The following is a 27,048-nucleotide window of genomic DNA, read 5'->3' as shown; positions in this document are numbered from 1 at the left end:
TTACAGTATGATTACATGTATAGCATTTATGCTAGTTTAGGCAGTTATTTATGCATAAGTGACTTACAGTGTATTTATACAGTGACAGTTATCATAGTGCTAGATCTGGAGTTATAGTGTTGGCTATCAGTTACATAATGGTGGTGACTGTAGTGATAGAATGTGCTTTTGGTCTAACAGCATCAATGCTGGTAGCTTATAGCTTTACGTGCACCAGCCTTATTCCTGTAGTGCTGGTTGATGTGTTAGATACAGTCTATGATAGTGTTGGTTAGCATAATGCTAGTTATTTTAGTGACAGTTATCATAGTGCTAGTTATTATAGTGTTGGCTATCAGTTACAGTATGATAGTGTTGGTTAGCATAATGGTAGTTATTTTAGTGACCGTTATTTTAGTGCTGGTTATTTTAGATACAGTTATGATAGTGTAGGTTATCATAATGCTAGTTATCATAGTGCTAGTTATTATAGTGCTGGCTATCAGTTACAGTACGATAGTGTTGGTTAGCATAATGCTAGTTATTTTAGTGACAGTTATCATAGTGCTATTTATTATAGTGCTGGCTATCATTTACAGTATGATAGTGTTGGTTAGCATAATGCTAGTTATTTTAGTGACAGTTATCATAGTGCTAGTTATTATAATGTTGGCTATCAGTTACAGAATGATAGTGATGGTTAGCATAATGCTAGTTAATTTAGTGACAGTTATCATAGTGCTATTTATTATAGTGTTGGCTATCAGTTACAGTATGATGGTGTTGGTTAGCATAATGCTAGTTATTTTAGTGACAGTTATCATAGTGCTAGTTATTATAGTGTTGGCTATCAGTTACAGTATGATAGTGTTGGTTAGCATAATGCTAGTTATTTTAGTGACCGTTATCATAATGCTGGTTATTTTAGATACTGTTATGATAGTGTAGGTTATCATAGTGCTAGTTAGCATAGTGTTAGTTATTATAGTGTTGGCTATCAGTTACAGTATGATAATGTTGGTTAGCATAATGCTAGTTATTTTAGTGACCGTTATCATAGTGCTGGTTATATTAGATACAGTTATGATAAGTGTAGGTTATCATAATGCTAGATATCATAGTGCTAGTTATTATAGTGTTGGTTATTATAGAGTTGTTATAGTTCTAGTTATTGTAGTACTAGTTATGTTGATTGGGTAAGTGCAAGTTATTATAGTGTTGGTCATCATACTGCATTATAGTAGTTATCCAAGTATCAGTTATCATAATGTTGGTTATCATAGAACTAGTTATTATAGCGTTGGTCATCAGAGTGTTGGTTATTCTAGTCAGTTACCATGGGTCTAGTTATCATAGTACTTGTTATCAGTGTTGGTTATCATAATGCTAGTTTTCCAAGTGACAGTTATCATAGTGTTGGTTATAAAAATGCTAGTTATCATAGTGCTGGTTATTCTAGTGCTAGTTATCCTAGTGTCAGTTATCACAATGCTAGTTATCATAAGTACTTGTTATCATTGTTAGTTATCATTGTGCTAGTTATTCTAGAGACAGTTATCATAGAGTTGGTTATCATTATGATAGTTATTACAGTACTAGTTTTTATAGTGTTGGTCATCATAGTGCTACAGTAGTTATCCTAGTGTCAGTTATCATAATGTTGGATTCATTGCACTAGTTATAATACAACTAGTTATTAAAGTGTTGGTTATTCTAGTCAATTACTATAGGTCTAGTTATTTACTTGCTATCAGTGTTTGTTATCAATGTGCTAGTTATTCTAGTGACATTTATCATAGTTTTGTTTATTCTAATGCTAGTTATCATAGTACTAGTTATCGTAGAACTAGTTGGTTATTAGAGTAAATAGTACTAATTATCATAGTGTCAATTGTCATAATATTAGTTATCATCGTGCCAGCTGTCAATGTCAGTTGTCATATAGTTGGTCTTCAAAGTGTTATGAGTTTATTTAATTTAATGGTGAGTTTCTGAGTATTCATAGTAACATGAAGCAACACATAAACGTGAATGATCGATACAAAGAATTTGCAACTACGTGCATCATTTTCTAATAAGGCATATTATTTGTCTTGCCCTCAAAAATAAACAATCTTTCAAAAATTCTGAGAGATGCAATGAAAATAAATAGTCTTGAGGCATGAGCTGCTCTTTACAGCTTTACTATAGATCACAGTGAAGCACCTAAAGCAAGGCAAACCTTTGGCACCTCCTTCATAATGTTCTTCTCTCACACCTGAGGTCATCTCACCAGCCTTCTGAAAGAAGGTGTCATCGGAAGATGACTCTAGCTAAGCCATAAAGAAAGAATTATCACCAGCCTTCACCCTCACAGTGTTTGAAAAGTACAATCTACTGATTTACCTGCCTAATAAATGACCTGCCTAGTAAATTACATCTGCAGCTCAATAGGACTGCAGTGGCACAGCACTTTTTCAGACCGGCGGTGAGATAGATGTGCAAAATAGATACAGATAAGTGTTGTATATCGCCCCACCTGAGGCAGGGTACAATGGACTTTGCCCTGAGAGACAGACAGCCAATAAGAATCGAGAAAGTTGCGAGCACACGACAGAGAGCTGCCGGCTCTAGACGATCCATTTCATCAAAGGAAGTTCATAATGCCAGATGTCGTCATGTTCCAAGCACTCTTTGAGAAAGCATGCAAAGGATGAAAGAAGTTTCATTCTTTGAAGAAAGTGACATAGCGTTCTTTGTTTTTCTGGCTCAAAAAAAAAAAAATTGATTTAAAAAAGCAATAGTGAGTGTAAAACAAGGGGAAAATAAACGTTAAACCCAGTGACTGTGAGATGTGTTTTGTTACTTTTGTGCAAATCAGTCTGGGTGCCTGACAGGGAAAGTGAGGTTTGTAACTGGTGCTAGATTGAATACCAATGTCTTAATGGTTTCCCAGATAGAAAGAGAATGAGAAAGACAGGGATAGTGAGATTGTAAAACTTGATGTAAGACACCAGTGACAGTCCATAGGAAAGAAAAAGAACAAATATCTCTTCTCCAAGACCATAGTTATCATTAAATGGAGATCAAATGGAGACTTTTGCTTGAGTAAATTCAAACAGTGCTCATAAAATTCTCTTAAAGGCATCAGCTTTGGACTCTTTTAGCACTTTGGACTTCTAAAAAGTAAAGCCTCATTAAAAAAAATGTTCACTCCAGCAATCTTTTTTTTAACAACAAAGGATATATTTACCTTGAATTTTCTTTGTTTTCCTCAAACATCACTTGTCTCATATTTCAGCTGAAGCATGCTCTTCACTGGCACTTTTGTCAACTTGGTAAAGAAGTACACTAACTTTTTAAACTTTGGGCAAAATAGTTTGGTGTGGTACAAATGATGGCACAAGAGAGTAGTTTAAATTGCCTACTCTTTATCAATGTCTAATCATACTGTAGAGCCCCTTAGAAGACAGGGCAGGAATTGTTTTCTGAAATAGTTTTGAGTGCCTTCGCAACAAATGTTTAGTCCCCTCTCAAATAAGTTTTGCGTACCCTCGCAATAAATTTACCATGGTTTTACTAAAATAGCCATATTTTAACATTGATATTCATAGTAAAACCATAGTAATAATACAGAAAAATTAAAACGTCCTGGTTACTTTCATAACCTCCGTTCAATGATTTAGGGAACAAGACGTTGTGTCGATGTAGTGACACTAGGGGTCACTCTTGAGAGCCTGAGACACCTCTGATCTTTGATGAAAGGCCAATGGGAATTGGCAAGTGGTATTTGCCCCGGACATACGGGTATAAAAGGAGGGGACATGCATACCGCTCATTAGGTTTTTTGCTGAGGAGCCGAGAATAAGGTCCTGGCAATTTCAGCGGGTAGTTCAGCGTTGTGGCAGGAGGGACGCAACGTCTCGTTCCCTCCATCAGGGAACAGAGGTTACGAAAGTAACCAGGACCTTCCCTATCTGTCACTCACTCAATGTTGTGTCGATGTAGTAACATTAGGGGTCCCCTACAAAAACGCCACAACTAGCTGAACTGGGTTACGTGGATCGGCGGTGCAAGACAGGCAGACTGCTATGCTATAGCCAGCGCACCGGGCTGGCCCGTACCTTCCCTAACGCTAGTGTGAGTGTCGAACAGACAGGTGGTAGGCCACTGAGGTCTTCTGCATCATGTCCAAGGGCCAGACATAGAGGTTCCAGAGGTCTGGTCACGGGTACCAGATGGTGCCCCGTCCCTGATAGAATAGAAGGACTAGATAGAAAGTCCTTCCTCAGGGGAATTTGCCAGGGAGGGGCTGACACGAGGAGCATGAGGTCCAAGTACCAAGTCTGGGTGGGCCAGTAGGGAGCCACAAGGGTGACCTGCTCCTCGTCCTCCCTGACCTTGTACCCGGAGTCCTAGCCAGCTGAGGTGTGCGAGCACCAGGTCCCTATGTGCACAACACGTCCCAAGAGTGAGCTAGGTTTAGCCAGTCGTTGAGGTATTTGAGAATGCGGACGCTCACTTCCCATAATGGGCCAAGCTTAGCACAAACTTAGCGAAACTTAGCGAGTGCACGCAAAACTTATTGCGAGAGAACACAAACTTAGCGAGGGCGCGCAAAACTTATTGCGAGAGAACACAAACTTAGCGAGGGCGCGCAAAACTTATTGCGAGAGAACACAAACTTAGCGAGTGCACGCAAAACTTATTGCGAGAGAACACAAACTTAGTGAGTGCACGCAAAACTTATTGCGAGAGAACACAAACTTAGTGAGTGCACGCAAAACTTATTGCGAGAGAACACAAACTTAGCGAGTGCACGCAAAACTTATTGCGAGAGAACACAAACTTAGTGAGTGCACACAAAACTTATTGCGAGAGAACACAAACTTAGCGAGGGCACGCAAAACTTATTGCGAGAGAACACAAACTTAGCGAGGGCACGCAAAACTTATTGCGAGAGAACACAAGCTTAGCGAGGGCACGCAAAACGTATTGCGAGAGAACACAAGCTTAGCGAGTGCACGCAAAACTTATTGCGAGAGAACACAAACTTAGCGAGGGCACGCAAAACTTATTGCGAGGTAACGCAAACTATTAAGAGGGAACGCAAAACTTATTACGAGGTAACGCAAACTATTAAGAGGGAACACAAAACGTATTACGAGGTAACGCAAAACGTATTGAGAGGGAATGCAAACTATTTAGAGGGTACGCAAAACTTATTGCGAGGTAACAAACTATTAGGAGAGAACACAAAACTTATTGCGAGGTAACAAACTATTAGGAGAGAACACAAAACTTATTGTGAGGTAACGCAAACTATTAAGAGGGAACACAAAACTTATTACGAGGGAAGGCAAACTATTACGAGGTAACGCAAACTATTAAGAGGGAACACAAAACGTATTACGAGGTAACGCAAACTATTACGAGGGAACGCAAAACGTATTGAGAGGGAATGCAAACTATTTAGAGGGTACGCAAAACTTATTGCGAGGTAACAAACTATTAGGAGAGAACACAAAACTTATTGTGAGGTAACGCAAACTATTAAGAGGGAACACAAAACTTATTACGAGGTAAGGCAAAACTTATTGAGAGGGAATGGAAACTATTACGAGGGAACACAAAACTTGCTGCAAGGGAACGCACACTATTGCGAGGGCACGCAAACTATTGCGAGGGAATGCAAAAATTATTGCAAGGGTGCACAAAATGATTTCAGAAAAAATCCTGCACTTTCCTCCAAGGGGCTCCATACTAATCACTGTGGAAAGTGACAGAATTGCATTGTCATGATATTCTGCCTTTTAAATGGCAAAACTCATTTGATTACACCAGTGCATAAGTTTAAGGATTGTGTTGATTTTGTCACCCTCAGTTGAAATACAAATGGTCGACATCTCATTTGGAACTTTGTTCTATACTTCATGGCTTCCTCTTTCTCGGCTATCTATTGCATCAGTCTCTGCTCCTGATATAACTTTACTCCGCCCGGAGCAGAAAGCATGACCTCTGCCAGGGTGTTTAGGCAAGATGCCACACCCAATATGAACATAGTCCTAGGCCTTAAGAAGACATCAATAGCGAGTAATTACTTAAAGATTGTTGGAGGCAGTTTTTGAGTCCTGAACAAATTGAAACAATCTGTTTGGCCTCTTTCCTGTTGGCAATGTAAACAGTGTTGGCGTTGTGTGGAAGTATTTGCAATATCACTTTTTACACATTTGCATGAGGGTGATTTGTCAATTAGGAGCATGTTTAGCTATGCTTGAAAAATGAAACTTTTGTTGTAATGTTTTATCTGGAATGACCTGGAATTAAAAAGTGATCAAGGCCTTGTGTAGGGAAAACGGGGCTAAAGTCCCATCAGGGTAAAAGGCTCTTTTAATTTATTTTCTCACAAAACACTAAATAGCAACAAAAAATACCATAGCACTTTACTAAACACCATGGCAAAATGTTCCTAATCCATCGAGGTCATTGCATGCAATGTCCAAAGGTTAATTTTGAGTTAATTTGATCTAATATTTATTAACTTGTTTATATCTAATTTAATAACAGTGTTGCAAATGTATGTAGCCAATGAGAATCCCTGAAATTATCATATTTAGTTTAGAGACAAAATACTTATTTGTCATTTTCAGTTTTGTTTAAGGTCATTAAATCAAAAGATTCTTAAAAAAATGACCAAATAGTCAAAGGATAATATTTGGGGAAAAAGCCCCTCCATTTGCAGAGGCTAAAGGCCCCTATAAAAGTTTTTCTTAAGTAGGGCGAATAGATCTGTTGAAGAATGTTTAAAGTGGGCTCACATTGACTGATCTAATCACAATGGTGCTTAAATTGTAAATAGAACACTTGAGATGATATAAAATGCCAAATGTGTTTGGAATTAACAGGAAATCGTGTGGCCTTTTCTGAAGAGCTTATTTTGAATAACTATTATCTTCATTTGTAACTCAAAGCATCTTGCTGTCTCAAAAGTATTTTGCATAGCTTGACAAATCTTCCCCTAATAACTATTGCCCCTATATTTACACTACATGTGGGAGCCATTTACCCCAAGTGTGCGTGGGGTAAAAAGTCCCCTCGCACCTTTTTTGTAAGAAATACATTTCAATCAAAACAACCTTCCATTTATATATTTTTTCCTGCCAATTATGTTGCTCCACCAATATAAAGAAAAAAGAAATATATATTTTCAAACACGATATACTTTGCGACCAGAATAAAAGGACATTTACCTTAAGGTATGTCTTTAACCCTATGACATTGTTTCAGATAGGAGAAAATATTAGATTAGCCAAGTATTACTAACCAACAAGTTAACAAGCAATCTGTTTGGTAATGACACATAAATCTACTTTTAGATGATGCAAGGACTTTAAATGAATGCCTTTCTGATCTTTAAACTCTTATTCTGATACCCTATTAGAGATGCGTGCCCCTGTCACTCTTCATTTCCATGACAGTTAAAATACAGTAGAAACGTTTTAGAAGAATCTCAGTTGTTCTCTAAAATGCTTTAAATGCTTGGCATGATGGTAATGACAATAGTATTGGGGACAGTGTTTTTTGTTATTCAAAAAAGCTATTTAAACTATATACATAAATACCAAATGAACAGAAGTGATTTTTGGAAAAACTACTTGATATGGTGATGTGTACTAGTTTTACATTTGTGTTGCCTGTTATCGCTGGTGTATGAATTGGTTGTGCAATGATTCAGGTTGACCACTTTAAAAACACAGTCGTCTGAGGATATTTTGGTCATAAAACCAGATGTCATCCAGCACTGATAAAAAAAACATCAAGGTTTAATAGAGAGCCGATTTCCAATTTCATAAAATGTACATAAAAAAATGAATATTTCTGAACATAAATTTGAAACGAGTGCTGCCACTTTTTGCCCTAATAACACTAAGGTGTGTGTGCTATTTATCAATGACATTCTGACTGGCCTGAAGGCAATGCATTGAAATATTGAGAAATATACTGTATCGTGCCTTTGCCATTGGAAATGAAGCCTTTTGAAGGTATCGTTCACCCAAACGTGAAAATCCTGTCACAGTTTACTCTCCTTCATCTCGTTTCAAACCCAAATGACTTTCAATCACAAAAGTAGATGTTACACAGAATGACTTCAGTAATGCTTCTGTCAGTCACCATTCAATTACATTGTTTGGAAAAAAAGATGCAGCGAAAGTGAATGGTGACTAAAGCTAACGTTCATTCTTAACATCTACTTTTGTGTTCCATGGAAATCCGAAAGTCATATGTTTTTATAACAACATAAGGGTGAGCAAATAATGACAGAACTGATGATCTTACCTTATCCCACTGTCTCCCACGGTCCAAAGTGATGATGATCATGGAAGGGTTGACCAGATATCCATCACTGTTGAAGGAAAAATCTGTGTTCTCCCAAGACACATTCAGCAAATGCCTGTAAAAAGAGTCAAAGAGGAGCTCAGTGTCTAATCATGCAGGAGTGAAAAATAAGTGTTTATAAAGTCATAAAGAGCCATAGTACCATAGTGATCTTTGTGAAAGTGAATAAAACGCACAGTTGTTGTAGCATCTCTAGCAGAGAAGGGGACTCGATTTAAAGACTCGGACTCGATTCGCACTCGAGCCACATTTTAATAGACTTCAGACTCAGTCTTGAACTAAAATGACTTCAGACTTGACTCGACACAGAGGACTCGTGAATGTTTTTAAAATGGCTCGAGTCTTTTAACCTTAACTATTAAAAAAAACTCATTTTCGATATGTAGCCTATGTTCTACAGCTAGAGTAAGCTGATCGAAACAGGTATGTGTCACTAAAAACGCAAACAGTTCAGCAAAGTAATACACACAACTAGCTAAATGAATCACTGACATGAAATCAGACTGTTAGGAAGTATTGTCAGGCTGCCCTGCAGTCATGGAAACCAATCAGGCTCGGTAGCTGCTAGCCGTTAGCTAGCTATCCGGCTAATTTAGTATCGTTGTGTACTGAACAAGACAGCACTGACAATGCAATACAACAGCTGTAGACTAAACACAACAACAACTCTGACATCACCATTGCAGTTTATTTATGTAATATTAGTTAAACGCCATGGTTAGAGGCCATGGTTCTCAACAGGAACCGATGGAGTGCATCTCCAGGTAGGGAAGGAGGTATTGCCACAAGTAAAGGAGTTCAAGTACCTCGGGGTCTTGTTCACGAGTGAGGGGACAATGGAGCGGGAGGTTGGCCGGAGAATCGGGGCAGCGGGGGCGGTATTGCACTCGCTCTATCGCACCGTTGTCACGAAAAGAGAGCTGAGCCGGAAGGCAAAGCTCTCAATCTACCGGTCAATTTTTGTTCCTACCTTAACGTTTCCTTTAGGTGATGTACACTCACCTAAAGGATTATAAGGAACACCATACTAATACTGTGTTTGACCCCCTTTCGCCTTCAGAACTGCCTTAATTCTACGTGGCATTGATTCAAAAAGGTTCTGAAAGCATTCTTTAGAAATGTTGGCCCATATTGATAGGATAGCATCTTGCAGTTGATGGAGATTTGTGGGATGCACATCCAGGGCACGAAGCTCCCGTTCCACCACATCCCAAAGATGCTCTATTGGGTTGAGATCTGGTGACTGTGGGGGCCATTTTAGTACAGTGAACTCATTGTCATGTTCAAGAAACCAATTTGAAATGATTCGAGCTTTGTGACATGGTGCATTATCCTGCTGGAAGTAGCCATCAGAGGATGGGTACATGGTGGCCATAAAGGGATGGACATGGTCAGAAACAATGCTCAGGTAGGCCGTGGCATTTAAACGATGCCCAATTGGCACTAAGGGGCCTAAAGTGTGCCAAGAAAACATCCCCCACACCATTACACCACCACCACCAGCCTGCACAGTGGTAACAAGGCATGATGGATCCATGTTCTCATTCTGTTTACGCCAAATTCTGACTCTACCATCTGAATGTCTCAACAGAAATCGAGACTCATCAGACCAGGCAACATTTTTCCAGTCTTCAACTGTCCAATTTTGGTGAGCTCTTGCAAATTGTAGCCTCTTTTTCCTATTTGTAGTGGAGATGAGTGGTACCCGGTGGGGTCTTCTGCTGTTGTAGCCCATCCGCCTCAAGGTTGTGCGTGTTGTGGCTTCACAAATGCTTTGCTGCATACCTCGGTTGTAACGAGTGGTTATTTCAGGCAAAGTTGCTCTTCTATCCGCTTGAATCAGTCGGCCCATTCTCCTCTGACCTCTAGCATCAACAAGGCATTTTCAGCCCACAGGACTGCCGTGATACTGGATGTTTTTCCTTTTCACACCATTCTTTGTAAACCCTAGAAATGGTTGTGTGTGAAAATCCCAGTAACTGAGCAGATTGTGAAATACTCAGACCGGCCCGTCTGGCACCAACAACCATGCCACGCTCAAAATTGCTTAAATCACCTTTCTTTCCCATTCTGACATTCAGTTTGGAGTTCAGGAGATTGTCTTGACCAGGACCACACCCCTAAATGCATTGAAGCAACTGCCATGTGATTGGTTGATTAGATAATTGCATTAATGAGAAATTGAACAGGTGTTCCTAATAATCCTTTAGGTGAGTGTATATTGCCGGTTGGCAATCCAGTTTATGCTGCATTACCGCCAACTACTGAGCTGGACAGTGAAACGTCACAAGAAATTCTTTCAGTGGAATCAAACATCAGCTGAAGATGATGAAACTGGCTAAATTTCATCAAAAAGAGGTCACACACCGTAGGTAGGATTAAATCCTAAATTAAGTGATTTTTAAAGATAGCTCACCCTCTGGAATTTACTTGTATACAAACAAGTTTTGTTTAATTCATTCGTAAAAGATGAAACATTTTGTGCCTCCAGACTTGACTCAGACTTCAGATGAAAGACTCGTGAACATCTCTGGTCTCTAGTGTTAATTTCGCCAGGAATATGACGCCTAAAATTGTGCGGCTTGTATAGGAGAGGTGTTCATAACACTTTTCTAAGCAATTTTACTTGATATTATTTTGCCTAAATCCCATAAACTTTTAATAAAGGCTATATTTAAGGATAAGAATGTCATAGAAACTTGGGCTCTTTTCACATGGGACTATAAAAACCACCTACAGTAGCAAATACCCATAACTCCATAATAACCACATAGTCTCCTGGCCTCTCAGAGTTTCACAACCATCCTTGTAATTATTGGATTGTTAGAGTAATTATTGGATTAGCCAGCTGAGCAAGATGCCATTGAGATGAATGGAAATGCTAACAGCTCAAGTAAAACTGATTTAGTGCCATTACTGGTGCGGAAATTAGGCCTGCACAATTCACTTTTAAATTAAGTTTTAAAACTTGTTACCTTGTTAACTCTCCAGCTCATTACCGTTTTCTTTGTACTCGTGGCAGATTTTTGACTTTGTGGTTTGTTTGTATCGGCTGTCTCCATTGAGATGGAATTGATGATTTTGGCTTTGAAATTGTTGGCTTTGGCTTTTTAGCATGTTTAATGATTACACATTTTTTGTGTCTTCTATTTTTGGTTTTAAACTTTATACATAGTTTCAGGACAGCTTCTTAGTCATATACGTTACATATGTCAAGAAAAGTGCAATTTACACTTCTTAATACAAGGTAAAACCTTAAAAATAATGCTATTTTCATCATCAAATGCACAATTTTCAAAGCATCCCAGATCAAGTGGAATATATTAACATTACAAATTCAATTAGTGCTTTCAAGGTCTGGTTTACCTTTAAAAACTGGACATTGCATCACTTAAATCAGATAATTGCATGCATTATAATTTCAATGTGGGATGGATATTGGACAGCTTTGTTTCATCTAACCCTTCTATACACATTTACACACACAATACGTTCCAACGGAGGTGATAAATGCCCCTGAGTATTATGGGTACGACTGAGTGTCATCGGTGTAAAAAAACATTTGCGTAATCTGGTAATCTGCTGTATTCTCATTAACAGGTAAAATGACTTTAAAAGCACATTAAAATCAGACTTAATTAAACGTGGCCCACATTAACGACTATTGCATTACATCTTTATGCCCATAACTGATCGATTAAAGACTAAAGAGACTAACCCCCCTCTAACACGTGATCAAAACTCATATTTTATTGGTCAAGGCATTTCTTCACCGAGAAAAAATCAACATGGTGAGCCATTAAAAAAACAGTAACGTCAAGCTTGAGGATGTTTGTATATTAGGTGAGAAAATTATGTTTTTGGACATTGGTGTGCTATTAAATGGTTAGTTCACCCCAAAAAATTATTTATTCATCCTAATGCCATCCCAAATGTGTATAACTTTCTTGCTTCTGCTGAAAACAAATGAAGATTTTTAGAAGAATATTTCAGCTCTGTAGGTCCTCACAATGCAAGTTAATGGTGGCTAGAACTTTGAAGTTCCAAAAAGCACAAAAAGACAGCATACAAGTAATCCATACAACTCAGATCAATATTTAAGTTTTTCTTTACTATAAATTATCCTCTCTGCCCTGTAGGTGGCAATATGCATAAAGAAGGCAAATTGCCAAAAACAAAAGAAGAATAATGTGAAAGTACATATGGAGATTTAGTCAAAAAATACAAAAATATTGATCTGTTTCTCACCCAAACCTATCATATCACTTCTCAATATATTAATTTAACCGCTGGATACTTATGGGTTACTATTATGCTGCCTTTATGTGATTTTTGGAGCTTCAAAGTTCTGGTCACCATTCACTTGCATTGTATGGACCAACAGAGCTGAAATATTCTTCTAAAAACCTTAATTTGTGTTCTGCAGGAGAAAGAAAGTCATGCACATCTGGGATGGCATGAAGGTGAGTAAATGATGACAGAATATTTGTTATTGGATAATTTTCATGCAGATTATTTTCATACAGGGACAGTTCATAAAAATTCCATGGAAAAATACAAATATGTGTTTGAACGATATGATGGTAATAATGACAGAATTGTCATTTTTGGGTGAACTATCCCTTTAATAATGGTATACAGTGCACGCACGCACATATCCCGTGTACAATTTACAACCCAATGACCTTGGACTGCACCAAAACACAGAGCACCTCTTTCCACCTCAGCCCTGCAAAACTCCCTTTGAAAGATTAAATCATTTTCTGACCAAATAGGATTTGTTGTATTCCCTTACACAGATGGCACCATATTGCTCTTTCGAGCAGCCCTGGCAAGAGAGGGCACATCACACACTATATCTTCGCTTCTGATCTCTGCATCTAAATCAGTACGGCACCGACTGGGCAGTGTGTGGCAAAGTGAGCACCTCGGTTTTTGGCACATTACAGAAAACTATTGGCTTAAGTTAAAGCTTTTCTGTCACTTTATATCAATCCTCCTTAATTTTGCTTTTGCGATTCTGTTGGGTCAGATAAATCTAGAGGTTCTTGGGACTTTTTGTTAACCTACCGTAGATTTCACAGCAAGGCAGCATTTGTACACTTGCATTTTATCAATACCCTCCTTTGCTTTTGATTTGTTCTTCAAAATCGCTTCCATACCATGGCTGCCTCCTAGTTTGCTTACTATCGGAAGAGGCCATATAATGATGACACAGGATAGGACAGTAAAGAGGCTTATCAACTTGAGTGAAGAGAAAACACTGATCGCACAGAAAATCAGCATGTTGCTTTCGAAAGGTCATGTACCCTGAAATCAACCCTTTTCATCCCCCATCAGATATTTTCACATCAATTCAAGCGTGAATACAATGTTAAAAAATCTGTTAAATGTAAGATACTATACAGGAAGCTGTGGTTGCCAGATATTTTCCAAAAAATAAAAGAAATACAGGGACCACGTTTAAGGCATAACAGGATGCAATGTGTTTGCCTGTATATTTTACAGGTCACTACCATTTATATTATTAAATGATATAAACTAAATATACTTAACTTCTGGAACTATTAAAGTCTACTTTTCACATTAAAATGTATTGATATTCACTGTATTATTACAAAAAGGCCACATGATGACAAAAAAGAATACATGTACATTTACATTGTCATTTAGCAGTCGCTTTTATCCAATGCGACTTAAAACAAGGAACAACATTTTGTGTAAGTATTCTCTTGTTAAACATAACATACATTTTTACTGTTAATTATACGGTAAAATTCTAATTTTTACATCTAAAAAATAAAAACAACATTTTACAGCAACATTGCATGCATTCTCTTGTTAAATATATTATAATTTTTTTTACCGTATACTATAATTTTTAGCCGTTAAATTAAAGTTTTTTTTTTTGTTTGTTACTGTAGTAGTTTTACATTCTTTTACTTTTTAAAATTATTGACATTTCCCGCTTACATTACTAAAAGCACGTTGCACAAGCAACCTCTGAGACACAGGTTATGGCCCCATGGGACCTAGGAAGTAATCTTCTTCACATGAACAATGGTGAACGAAATTTGGAGGTTGCATTTTCGCTCTAAAATAAAAACATTTCTCAACTGACAGTTACGTTTAGGGTTGAGGTTTGGGGCATAAAGTTAATAAACTATGCATTCCTGTGGACTGTATTACATAATTTACAACTCACATTTGGCGCCACTCTGTGGTTGAATGGTGTCACATGCACATACATTTAGCAACACTTCCATCTTCGGCCACTAGGTGCAGTGATTCGAATTCTGGTAAGCACAGTCTGATTTCATAAGAAAAACTACTACCTACTGTTGCTGAATTCACAGTGGGATCTGTCTGAATGCTACAGTATTTTTCAGAAAATTCATTTGTCGCTTGCTAGAAGCTAGCTAAATTAGGCAGATGCCAACATGGACAGGTTGATTGACATGCCTTCATGAAGAACCTATCCAAGGTAAAAGGAAATATAACCTAGGCTTTATTAAATACAGGTTACGTTTGGTACTGTTTTGGTTGCCACTTGTCCAATTTAAGATCTGAGTCCTGAAACAAAGCCAGTTGAGTACCACTGCTATATATAATGCAGTATTACGACCGGTGCGTCCCAAATTATTTTGCATTGAAAATAGTATATCAGAGGTGCACGGCTGGTGCCCTAATTCTTGTGGACTTCAACCACTATATATGCTTCAATTCAATTGTTGGCACTTTATGAACACATTTTACTGGAAATTGAACTGTTCACGGAATGAACAGAATCTACAGAATCAATTAATTCCAATGCAACATTTGGTAACGGTTGTCTGAGCAAAAAACAGTTGGGGTGAAGGTTAGAGCTTAGCGAAGGGTCAACTCACCTGTAGAGAGTCTCATTGGTGGATGGCCGCACCAGACTCTGACAGTCCATATGTCCGTCGGGAACAAACCCTCTCTGCTTTCGGAAGCTCTCTACCCCTTTCACCACAATGGCAACACCATCCCTGACCCTGTTTCTCATGCTCATCTTCCAGCGATCTGTGATTATGCTGATCAATCCAATAGGGAAGCTTTCCGGAGGTGCTATATTGGGGTTTCCAACTGCAAGACTCGGGATAAACCAGATATAACCTGGACCAACCAAACCCACGTCCCTGGCCATGGTGAACAGATACTGGGCCTCATCGTGGGAGCAGTACACAAGCAGCACCTGGGCATCGATCTGTTGAAGTAACCGTCGGGCGCGAAGGTCGTTCATGCCGTCAGCCGACATGTCAAATGTCAAAATATCCTGCATTTCCCAAAGGAAGTAGGAAGTATCGATGAAGGAGCGAATGTAGTCCACATAGGAATCGTAGCCTGGGTACAAGCTAGTTACTACCACAAAACTGTCCCAGTTGTATTCCTCCATCATCTTAAACATTCCATTAATCTGCTGCTCAATGGAAGAACCCAGCTGAAGGAATGTAGAGCCATCACCCTGGAAGAAAGAGAGGAAAGTGAGAGGTTGACCTCAGCAATTTCTTACGATAATAATAATATAATGTCTCTAAATAGCTTTAGGCTGTAAAAACCCAAATCTGTTCAAATGAGTTGCATCAAGGAGAATTATATAAAAATGAATTAAAACAGTATAAAACATTTATATTCATGGGTGAACGTAAGAAAACCTCTTGATTTTCATGATATTTGTTAAATAAAATATATTAAATTTGTATTACTTGTTAATTACATATTTATATATATGTATGTATGTCCAATTCCTTAATTGTAATCATCTCTTGAATCAGCCTAAAAAATAGTAATAGGTTCTTTAATATTGCTTAACGTTGCAGGATTAATGAGTCATGGCAAATGTGGTAAAAAATAAAATTCTTCATATGGCAATTAAAAAGCAATATTGCTTAGGTGAAAAATGTTTTGGCTTTGACTTAACTATAAGAGTAATCATTGTATATACCGTAGCACCCCTGTAACAGAATTTTTACTAGCATACTATAAGTGACACTGTTTCTGTAACATTTGAAGGAAGTATGGAAGCAGGATCTAGGTGCAGTGTGAGGTTTTATAAGAAATAAATCATAGTACAAAAACAAGGGAAACACTGGAAACAATCAAAACTAGGAACTAGTAAATAAAACAAACATTACATCCATGACAGGAACCGGTACACGAACAACTGTCCAAAGAGACTCCGATCAGGCGGACGGCCTTGAGACCAAGGAGAACAGAGCTGATCAGGCGGAAGGCCAGAGGACCCAGGAGACCAGAGCAGATCAAGCGGAAAGCCAGGGGATCCAGGAGACCAGAGCAGATCAAGCGGAAAGCCAGGGGACCCAGGAGACCAGAGCAGATCAGGCGGACAGCCAGGAGACCCAGAAGACCCTACCTCACAAATTATCAGCACCATCCCTCCCACAGCCAATGAGCCCATATCTGCCACGGCCGACGAGCCAATGCCCACGCCTGCCATGGTTAAAGAGCTGGAAGCCTTGTCTGTCCCAGGGCCTGATTTGGCAACCTTGTCCATCCAAGAGCCTGCGTTGACAGTCTTGCCCATCCCAGAGCCTGCATTGCCAACCTCGCCCGTCCCAGAGACTGCATTGCCAGCCTCGTCCTTCCCAGAGCCAGTGTTGCCAACTTCCAATGGAGAAGAAAGGGTTCTTCCTGTGTACATGACCACAGAGGTCATTTCCAAGTCTCTGTCCATGTTCCCGACCACAGAGGTCGTACCCAAGTCTCTGCCCATGCTCACAGAGGTCATCTCCGAGTCTCAGCCAGTGTTTACGACCAAAGAGGTCGTTACCAAGTCTCTGCCAGTGTTCACGACCACAAGGTCGTTCCCGAGTCTCCGCCCATACCCACGACCACAGAGGTCGTTCTCGAGTCTCTGCCTGTGCCAACGACCAAAGAGGTAATTTCCTAGTCATCCAGGACTCTTTGTCTCGAGTCTTCCATGGCTCTGCCTCCTACGGCTTCGCCCCTTGAGCCTCCCTCAGCTCCGCCTTCTACGGCTTCACCCCTCGAGCCTGCCACAGCTTCACCCATCTAGCCTCCTACGGCTCTGCCTTCTATGGCTCCAGTCTCTAGTCTGTGGTCACCACACAGGCCACCTGAACCTATATCAGCCCTGTGGCCGCAAACTTGGCCTCCTGATCCAGTCCCTACCCTGAGGTGGTCTCCTGAGTCTCCTAGTCGTCTACCTAATCTGCTCTGGTCTCCTTGGTCTCATGGCCATCCGCCTGATCTGCCCTGCTCTCCTTGGTCTCCTGGCCGTCCGCCTGATCTGCTCTGGTCTCCTGGGTCCACTGGCCTTCCGCCTGATCTGCTCTGGATCCTGGGTCTCCTGGCCTTCCGCATGATCTGCTCTTGTCTCCTGGGTCTCATGGCCGTCCGCCTGATCTGTTCTGGTCTCCTAGGTCTCATGGCCATCTGCCTGACCTGCCCTGGTCTCCTTGGTCAGTTGTTGTGGTTTCTCGGTTTCATCTACCGTATCCTGTCATGGATGTAATGTTTGTTTTATTTCCTACTTCCTAGTTTTTTCCTTTATCCTCAAACTTTACAGTTTCCCTCAACCCTGTTCTTTCTCTAAATGACAGTTCCACATTCAATACAAGTTACACTCAATCAAACTGATTTCTGGTCTATTGTTTAAAAAAACTAAATCATGGTTAGAGTAAGGCACTTACAATGCACGTGAATGAAGCCAGTCCATACATTTTCAAATACACACCATTTCAAAAGTATAGCCACAACATGTAAACCTTGTAAAGGTTATGATTTTGGTGAGATAAAATCAGCTGTACCAGCATTACGCCATTTACCATATTGCAAGGTTTACCAGCATTTCGTCTTGGATCATATATCTTTATACAGATAAGGTTTATAAGCAATTTTATCACCCTAAAATCATGATAACTCATATAATGTTTACATCTTGTGGCTATACTTTTAAAACAGTGTGCTTCTTAATTTTTATGGACTGGCCCCATTCACTTGGGATTCAACTGTGAATTTTAGTTTTTATCAACAAAGGACGAGTTGATATTTTTGTGGTTATCAATGCCACAAATGCTGTTGAGTGAGCTTAACCTGCACTGAACTTGTAACATTCCTTTAAGAGAATCTGGGTAAAATTTTTAGCATGTTTGTGAGTTAAGTGGCCAATCTTAAAGGAATATCCCACATTCAATACAAGTTAAGCTCAAAAGACACCATTTGTGGCAAAATAATGATTACTACAAAAAAAAATTTGTCTTGTCCCTCCTTTTCTTTAAAAAAGCAAACATCTAGGTTACAGTGAGGCACTTACAATGTGAATCGGTCCAATCTTTGGAGGGTTTAAAGGCCATTCAAAAAGAGGTAATGACCACGCTCTCCCAGATAATCCAGGTGCTATGACCCAATGATCAAGTCCATGCAAATGAAACAAAAGGAAGGCAGAAATGTGAAGCTTATAATTTTAGAAAAGGACTTATATTAAATTTTGTGTTAAAACGTTGGTATTATTTGAGCTGTAAATTTGTTTAAATTGTAATCTTAAGAGTCATTTTAGGGTTTTAAGGTTTGTTGACATTACATGGAAGTGGAGCATAGTTCTAGCGGGAAGACCAGCAGGTGTTTATCATCACATTATTAGCTGGATAACTCCTAGCCAATCGCACGTAAGCCAATGCTTTATAAGTCCGCTCACAATCTATCACATTGCTGTTTCGGTGTGCTAACACTGCAACCTCCACCTCCCCACCACCACCAGTTGAGCCCTGTCCCACAGGGGGGTAGGCTCCTCGCCCCTGCCTCCTATCTCCGGCAGGACATGACGGTTCCGGGAACAACTCCCTCGGACTGCCAGACGGGGCCTACGCCAAACATTACCTCCCGTTTTACATCTATCAAATAAATGGCATCTCAAACTTCACTCAAGCCTGCTTGTCTTCCCGATAGAAAGGTCTTTATGGCAATACAGTTGTAAAATGGGGTATAACTTTACACAGAAAAGGTTAGTAAGCAATTTTATCACACTAAAATCATGTTAACACCCATATAGTTTGTCTCGTTGCTATACTTTTGAAACTGTGAGTTTTGTTGTTGTTTATGGATTGGCCCCATTCACCTACATTGTAAGTGCCTCACTGTAATCCAGATTTGAGTTAAAATAAATATTTCTAAATAAATAAATGAACATTCCTATAAGAAAAGTGGCTGATCTTATATTAAATTGAGTGTGTATTCTACAAACAACATTCATATATTTAGATCAATGTGGGAGCTGAACCTAAACTTGACCGAGAAGGCCGACTGATACCATGAAAGGATATTCATATAGTTTGAACTGTTTCCTGAGAGGGAGTTTCAATGTTACCGAATGATGTCCTTCAGACAAAAGCTTTGAGAAATAGGGTAAGCTTGTTCATTAGGAACCTGTTCAGTGGCCCCTTTAAATGCTCCAAAAATCACAATGCTTGAATGCTTTCCAACTGTTGAAGTCAATATAATAGGTTAGATATTTATAAGTTGGTCCCATTACAAAATAAGCATTTTTTCATGAAACTATAGAGAATCTCTGAAACTCAAACAGTAAATCTCATAAACAAAATAATTTCCAGTGCTGGAAAATTTTGATAGGACCAATTTTAATATTTATCATTATAATTACCAATTTGGTCCAGTCTGTCCTCTATATATATATATATATATATATATATATATATATATATATATATATATATATCCTTAAATGCTGTTTCAATCTAAATACTTCAATCTCAATTAGTTCCATATCAGTAGAGGCTAATTTCCTAAATGGCTGAAACACTGACAGAATGACTACAGTAAGCCAAATATGTATGAATTAGCAAGTAGCTGTCAGTTGATTGTTTTTAAGTTATTGATTCTGTCAATGAACTCCAAGCAAAATTATTTGGATGCAGCCAGGGGTTAAATTGGGTTCAACAAAGGAAAAAAAGTGGCACCTTGTTTTCAATCCATTTAAATTTCCTGTGTGCTCCAGTCGTGTGTGTGTGTGTGTGTGTGTGTGTGTGTGTGTGTGTGTGCGCGTGTGCGCGTGTGCGCGTGTGTGCGTGTGTGCGTGTGTGTGTTCATGTTTGACTGATTGATTATCTAGCAATAATATGAATATAGTATTAATACAACAGGGTTTTGACATGGATTATTAATCTTTTTGGGGCATGGCTCACAGCTCCTAACTGGTCTATACTTACACTATACCAACACTTTGGCAAACTTATTTTTACTTGGCTCGTCGCTAAAATAACTACTTATATTACATAAGTAAATGAGCAGATTATCAGTTCATAAACACTTACTTTCACCCTGTTCTTCACACAATGCTATCTTATGAAATCAAATTATTTTTACTATAGTGCATGACTTATAAGGTTATCCATTTTAACATGACCATTTTTTGAAACAGTCAAATTGTGCAGTAGCTTAACCGAGAGAGCATTGCACTTGAGATGCAAAGATGTAGGGTACGAGTACTGGGGCTTCATTTATAATACAATCATTTATAATAAAGTACAATCAGATTTGAACCTAAATTTCATGGATATGGTCCTACGTCAAAAGTGAGGAATAAATCGTGATTTATAAAGGCAGAAACTGACAAGCATGCATGATTGTTTGACTTTCGTGATGCTGACTGAATTTATTAATAAATGAGTGAGCACATTTATGTGAACAAGTATAATGTTTGCTTTGTTTTGGATATCACTGCTACAGAATATTTATTTATAGCCCTATCTGCACGTTTCCAAAATAAATGTATTTTAAGACTTGAGAGATATGGGCAGGTGTAATATACGGTTTGTAATGTCAAGCAAATATTTGGCGAGGAAGTGAGATTATAATTTACCGCCCTTAAAACAGCTAAATCAGTGTACAGATGGTTGAAAGCATTGCAACTGTCTCATATTTAAAATTGCCATACATACTTCAGCCTCTTTCTTCGTCTGCTGCTGTTGAGGAAATAAATAAAACAAATGATTTGACTAAAATACTAAAATGCAGCATAATCAGTGGCAAGAGCGTGCAGAAGAGAATAGCGGGAAAAGAACGCGCATTGAGTTTATACAGAACACGATTGCCATGTAGACTATACATATTTTAGTATGTAAAAGAGCATGTTAACCTCTATTTGGAATTAAGGTTCAGCAAGAATATGGCTGAAGAATGGTGTGAATTTACTGTAAATGCTGTCAATGACTGAGTTGAAAATTGAGTCGAAAATCTTGGCAATGCTCATCCCTTAAGATCATTCCTTATGAATATATGGAAAAACTTGCACATGTGCTTTAATTGAATTCTGTCTCATCCTATTAGGATTAGTGGTGCACCGATTAGGGCATTTGTGGCTGGTACCGATCACCGATATTTTAACAGTGTGTTTAGCCGATATGATCCGATGACCGATATTTCTTTTGAAGAGCCCTTTGCCACACATTAGCAAGTTATATTCAAGTTATATGTTAATGTCTCACTGTTAAATTACATTCATTGTGAAATGCTAACATTTATTTCAATTAAAATCTGTTATGAATAGTTTTGTTGTCACTATCAAATATCACTGTGTCAAACTTGCAACCAGTAAACACAATGAGAGCATCACACACAGCAGAGGTACATACGAAAACAAGAGAGCTATACCTATTACAAGCTCAAAATCTGCTCCGATTGAGACTGAGAGTTTAACTGGGAGTTTTTCAACTGTAAGTGATACAGCTTGAAAGTTGTTTCTTGTGCTTAAAGGGATAGTGCACCCAAAAATTCAAATTCTCTCATCATTTACTCACCCTGTGAAAATATTCCCCCTCCATAAAGGCACTGCCATCCTAATTCTATCGGCATGTCTCGTTCAAAAAATGAATACAACTCGTCACAACTGGTCACTGGACATGCGAGAGCCAATGGTAAAGTTGCTGACATCAAACCTGTGTCATAACACTTGAGGTGGAAATGTTTTATGTGTTAGAACGAACCTTGTGCAGGATGTGTTACGGTGGACACAGGGTGATCGGTGACTAAAAAGTTACATTTGGGTTTGATTTTAACATAAAATGATTGTGACTCGGAATACACCCGGAATGAAACCGGTGATTCAGCAGTGCAGGATGTGTACAGACAGATTAAATAGACAGATGTACAACAGATTAAATATTAACCACTGTGAATAAATGTTCCTGATGTCAAATCAAATGAGAATCATTCCCCCAACATGCAGTATGTCAGGATGAGAAAATTGTACCCCAACGTATAATTAAACAATGCTAAAATTCTGATGCACATTGCATCAGTTAGTTGACGTCAAAGGTTTCTCTTTGAAGAAAACACACATGCCGGTTGCGTTGGAAACTAATACTAGAGGGCACTTTTGGCATCTGTAGATTGACGTGCTGGGCTCTTGCAGAAGCATCAGTTTTAGTTGGTACTAGTTGGCACTGTAGGACTTTTAATGGAGAAATCATGATTGCCAAGGAGACTGCTGTCAAATATGTACAGTGAAAAAGTTACATTTTGGTCTGTTCTCACCCGAAACCAATTATATTGCTTCTCAAGACATGGATTTAACCACTGAAGTATGGACTACTTTTATGCTGACTTTATCTCCTTTTAGGAGCTTTTGGAGTTCTGGTCACCATTCACTTGCATTGTATGAACCTACAGAGCTGAGATATTCTTCTAAATATCTTTGTGTTCTGCAGAAGAAAGAAAGTCACACATCTGGGATGGCATGAGGGTGCGTAAATGATGAGAGAATTAATATTGTTGGGTGAACTAACCCTTTACAGTAAATGGTGCTTGTTTAAAAAACCAGATTGGATTATTTTCACGGTTGTTGTTATTACATCATATATTCGGGCAACGGGTCAATACCTACATCTCTGGATGAAGTATGTCCGGAATCTATTCATACGCCTCCAAATTTTGTGGTTGCTTCGGCAATAGCATTTTTCATCTCACACTTGCTTTTGACGACATTGATGATTTGGTTTGGGTTTAAGATTTAGGATAGGGAGGTAGCTTTTGTTTATTTAAAACCTGATAGAGCATTAATCTTAAAAAGCCTCATCTGTTTGGTAGAAAAATGAACAAATTTTGAGCATATCTATATCATTTTGCAAACATTTCTCCACAGTTGCGTAATCCAGATCTCCTCTAGGCCACAAGAATCTCCACCAAATATTAAGGCTCCTCCACTTTTTAAAATCCCAATTTAACCCATGGATGTAGCTGTTATTTGCCATTTCCAGGATAGTGGCTGGCTTCCCACTGCCGCATGCTCAGAGCTAGTGACCAGAAGGTTGTTGGTTTGAGCCATTAACCATCACCATTGTGCCCATCACTGAACATTTATTTTTCACTGTAGTAAGCATACCTTAAGTCACTTATGTCCACAGTATATATATATATATATATATATGAAAAACATTTTCAAAATCATTATTTACTAAATGACTTAAATGCCTCTCAACAGACTGCAATCTTAATTTGTATTACATAATAATGATAATAATAATGATAAAGCATTGTCAGGGGGATTACGTCAACCTTATGTCATTTTGAATGTCATCTATCTACCTATTTGTTCCCACCTATTTATTTCTAGTATGAAGTCAAACTGGCTTTGTGTGTGCGTGCGTGTGCGTGCATGTGCGTGCGTGCCTGTGCCAATAAGTGTGTGTGTTGCAGCATGTTGCTGATGACTCAAAGTACTTGGCAATTCCGTCTTTTGGCTCAGTCTCCTCCCCCTCTACCCCAGGCCCCTCCCCCCATGCTGACATCATATGCTGTATCTAAATGCAGGGCTTTGGAAAGGATTACCACCCTCATCAGCACCACATACGGACACTGCAGAGAATCACCGCAATGAATTCGCCATCAGATCCTGTGCCGTATTAACGCATATACATATTTTGCACATGTATTACACAGTATTACCAACAGAGAGTAAATGCATCAGGCTTTTGGCACAGATAACAGACAGTTATATACAGATATGCAGATAACAGACAGTTATATATGGATATGACAATGTCAGTCTATATGCTATTAAGAGTACTACTGTTGAGCTTCAAGATATCTCTTCAGCTAAGTATGAAAAGTCATTCATTTATTCACACTCATGTTGTTCCAAACCATTATTAATTACCTTCTCTTCTCTGTGGATCACAAAATGTGCAATGTTGAATTTGCAGAATGTCCGTACCACTTACAATACAATGAACATGAATGGGGACTGGTGATGTGAAGCTCCCAACATGATTCAAAAGCACCATCATATAGTTAATGCAACTTGTGTGCTATATTCCAAGTTGTTTGAAGCCACATGATAGCTTTGTGTGAGGAACACACCAAAACTATATGGAAAATCGTGTAAATTCAAATATGGCGAATCAAGTCAATTTTGTCATTGGTCTTATTAACAGTGAATAAAGACTAAAAATGTGGTCTGTTCTTCACACAAAGCCATTGTACGGCTTCAGAAGACTTGGAATATTGTGTACATAAGTCCTACGTACTACTTATATAAAAAAATTAAATTATTTTATTTCCAAGGAAAAGAACGGCCAGGACATTCAGAAAGAACAACATTAATTTTCATTTTTTAGACCATATTTGATGTTTGGCCTTGGTCATATAACACCGGACAGCTCATATTTACAGATCAACTCATTTATACATAAACAATAAATATCTTTTTAACCCAATTACACTGTATTTCACTCTTTCTCTCTCTCGATATCTCCTGTTATTACTTAACTATAGGTGCCCTGGTCCAGTCGAAATATAAATATAATAGCTTAGATGCTTGTGCATGCTTGATTGGTTCTGCGTTCTGCCCAAATAGAGTGTGTGTGTGTGTGTGTGTGTGTGTGTGTGTGTGTGTGTGTGTGTGTGTGTGTGTGTGTGTGTGTGTGTGTGTGTGTGTGTGTGTGTGTGTGTGACTGAGAAGGAACACAATGATTTCATTTTCATCACATGGTTGACATATGAGCACTCACTTTTCTACAAGATTAGATTCTGTACACGGCCTGAGAGATGAACACAGTCCAAATAAATGAATTTTTGTTGACTAAATTGGATTCTGGTCACTGTATCGGATCAGAGGTGTGGTCATGAATATCTAAAGATGCTCTTTGTTTTCACCATTGTTTTTCAAGGTAACCAAACAAGCCGTACATATGACTGTTTTGTTTAGTATAGGGCTAAAAAAAAATCTCGTTGTACATTGTTAAGCCTTTTGAACATATTAAATATATATCTCAATATTTATTATTCATTCCAAGTAGTTGCCTAGTATTTGAGGGTAGAAAGTGGTCAAGTTAATCTAAACCATTACTAATATTATAGGTAGACTTTAGCGATAAAACCTAAAATGCTATAAGAATATGCCCCCTTTAAAGGGATAGTTCACCCAAAATTGTAAAATCTGTTATCACTTATTATCCGTCATGTCATCCCATACCCATAAGAACTGAATGCAGAACACAAAATGAGTCTTCTTATTACAATGGCAGTGGATCAGGTTTGGAAATTGACGATGATGACACAATTTTCATTTTTGGTTAACAATTCCTTTAACTGAGACACTGTTCTCAGAATGTAATGACTTTGGCTATCAGATTTACTGAGACTGAAGCTGGTGGTGTTTCTCTTTGGTACTATACAGGAAAGGTGGGCAGCAGGGTGGCCATCTGGTGTAATGGTGGTATTCATCAGTCAGAAGCTGAGATGACTGTCAAACGTCCACTGGGCACCGCCATGCCAGCCTGCCAATGGCAGCTTATAATGAGAGGCATGAAATAGTAATTCTACCCTGTAAAACTCTCCTCCTGGGGATTCATATCACATACTGCAATGTGTCGATTCTAAACTTTTATGTTGTAGACACTGTTGGTGTTGCAGTCTTAAAGAGATAGTTCACCCAAAATTCTGAAAAAACTAAAATTCTGTCATCATTTACACATCCTCTATTTTCTTTCTTCCAACATTCTGGCTAACATTTCCTTTTTGTTTTTCACAGAAAATGAAAGTCACACGGGTTTGGAACAACATGAGAATGAGTAAATGATGACAGAATTTAATTTTTGGGTGAACCATCCCTTTAAAACCTTTTTCTAATCACAAGCTTGTTTTTGTCAATTTCTTTTTATTTTCCCACTAACAAATGATGTGCTTTTATCTCATTAAGCCCTCGAAACAATACAGAATATTTCTGTTCCACAGCAATCTGGATGGATGGTGGGATGGATGGAAGGATGGATGGATGGATGGATGAATAGATAGATACTATGGATGGATGGATGGATGGATGGATGGTGGGATGGATGGATGGATGGATGGATGGATAGATAGATAATATGGATGGATGTATGGATGGATGGCTGGATAGATATTGTGGATGGATGGATGGATAGATACTGTGGATGGATGGATGGATGGATGGATGATGGATAGATGGATAGATAGACACTGTGGACAGACGAATGGACGGACGGACGGATACTGTGGATGGATGGATGGACAGACGGACGGACGGATGGATGGATGGATGGATACTGTGGATGGATGGATGGATGGATAGATGGATAGATAGATACGATGGATGGACGGACGGACGGACGGACTGATAGATAGATACAGTGGATGGATGGATGGATGGATGGA

The 27,048-nt window shown here is 38.7% G+C and overlaps 1 protein-coding gene across 1 annotated transcript in view; it reads right to left on the bottom strand.

The window, feature by feature from the left end:
- LOC127653396 (glutamate receptor ionotropic, NMDA 2C-like) overlaps window positions 1-27,048 on the bottom strand; it is a 116,806-nt gene that overhangs the window by 51,173 nt on the left and 38,585 nt on the right. The window contains exons 4-5 of the mRNA XM_052140069.1: window positions 15,243-15,841; window positions 8,296-8,410 (exon numbers count right to left, since the gene is read on the bottom strand). Coding sequence (XP_051996029.1) covers window positions 8,296-8,410; window positions 15,243-15,841 — 714 coding nt within the window. The remainder of the gene's footprint in view (window positions 1-8,295; window positions 8,411-15,242; window positions 15,842-27,048) is intronic.

The sequence above is a fragment of the Xyrauchen texanus genome, chromosome 12 (genome assembly GCF_025860055.1).
Source record: "Xyrauchen texanus isolate HMW12.3.18 chromosome 12, RBS_HiC_50CHRs, whole genome shotgun sequence".
Taxonomy (NCBI): domain Eukaryota; kingdom Metazoa; phylum Chordata; class Actinopteri; order Cypriniformes; family Catostomidae; genus Xyrauchen; species Xyrauchen texanus.
Note: the sequence above shows the minus strand (reverse complement) of the source record. Positions and strands in the feature narration are given on the sequence as shown.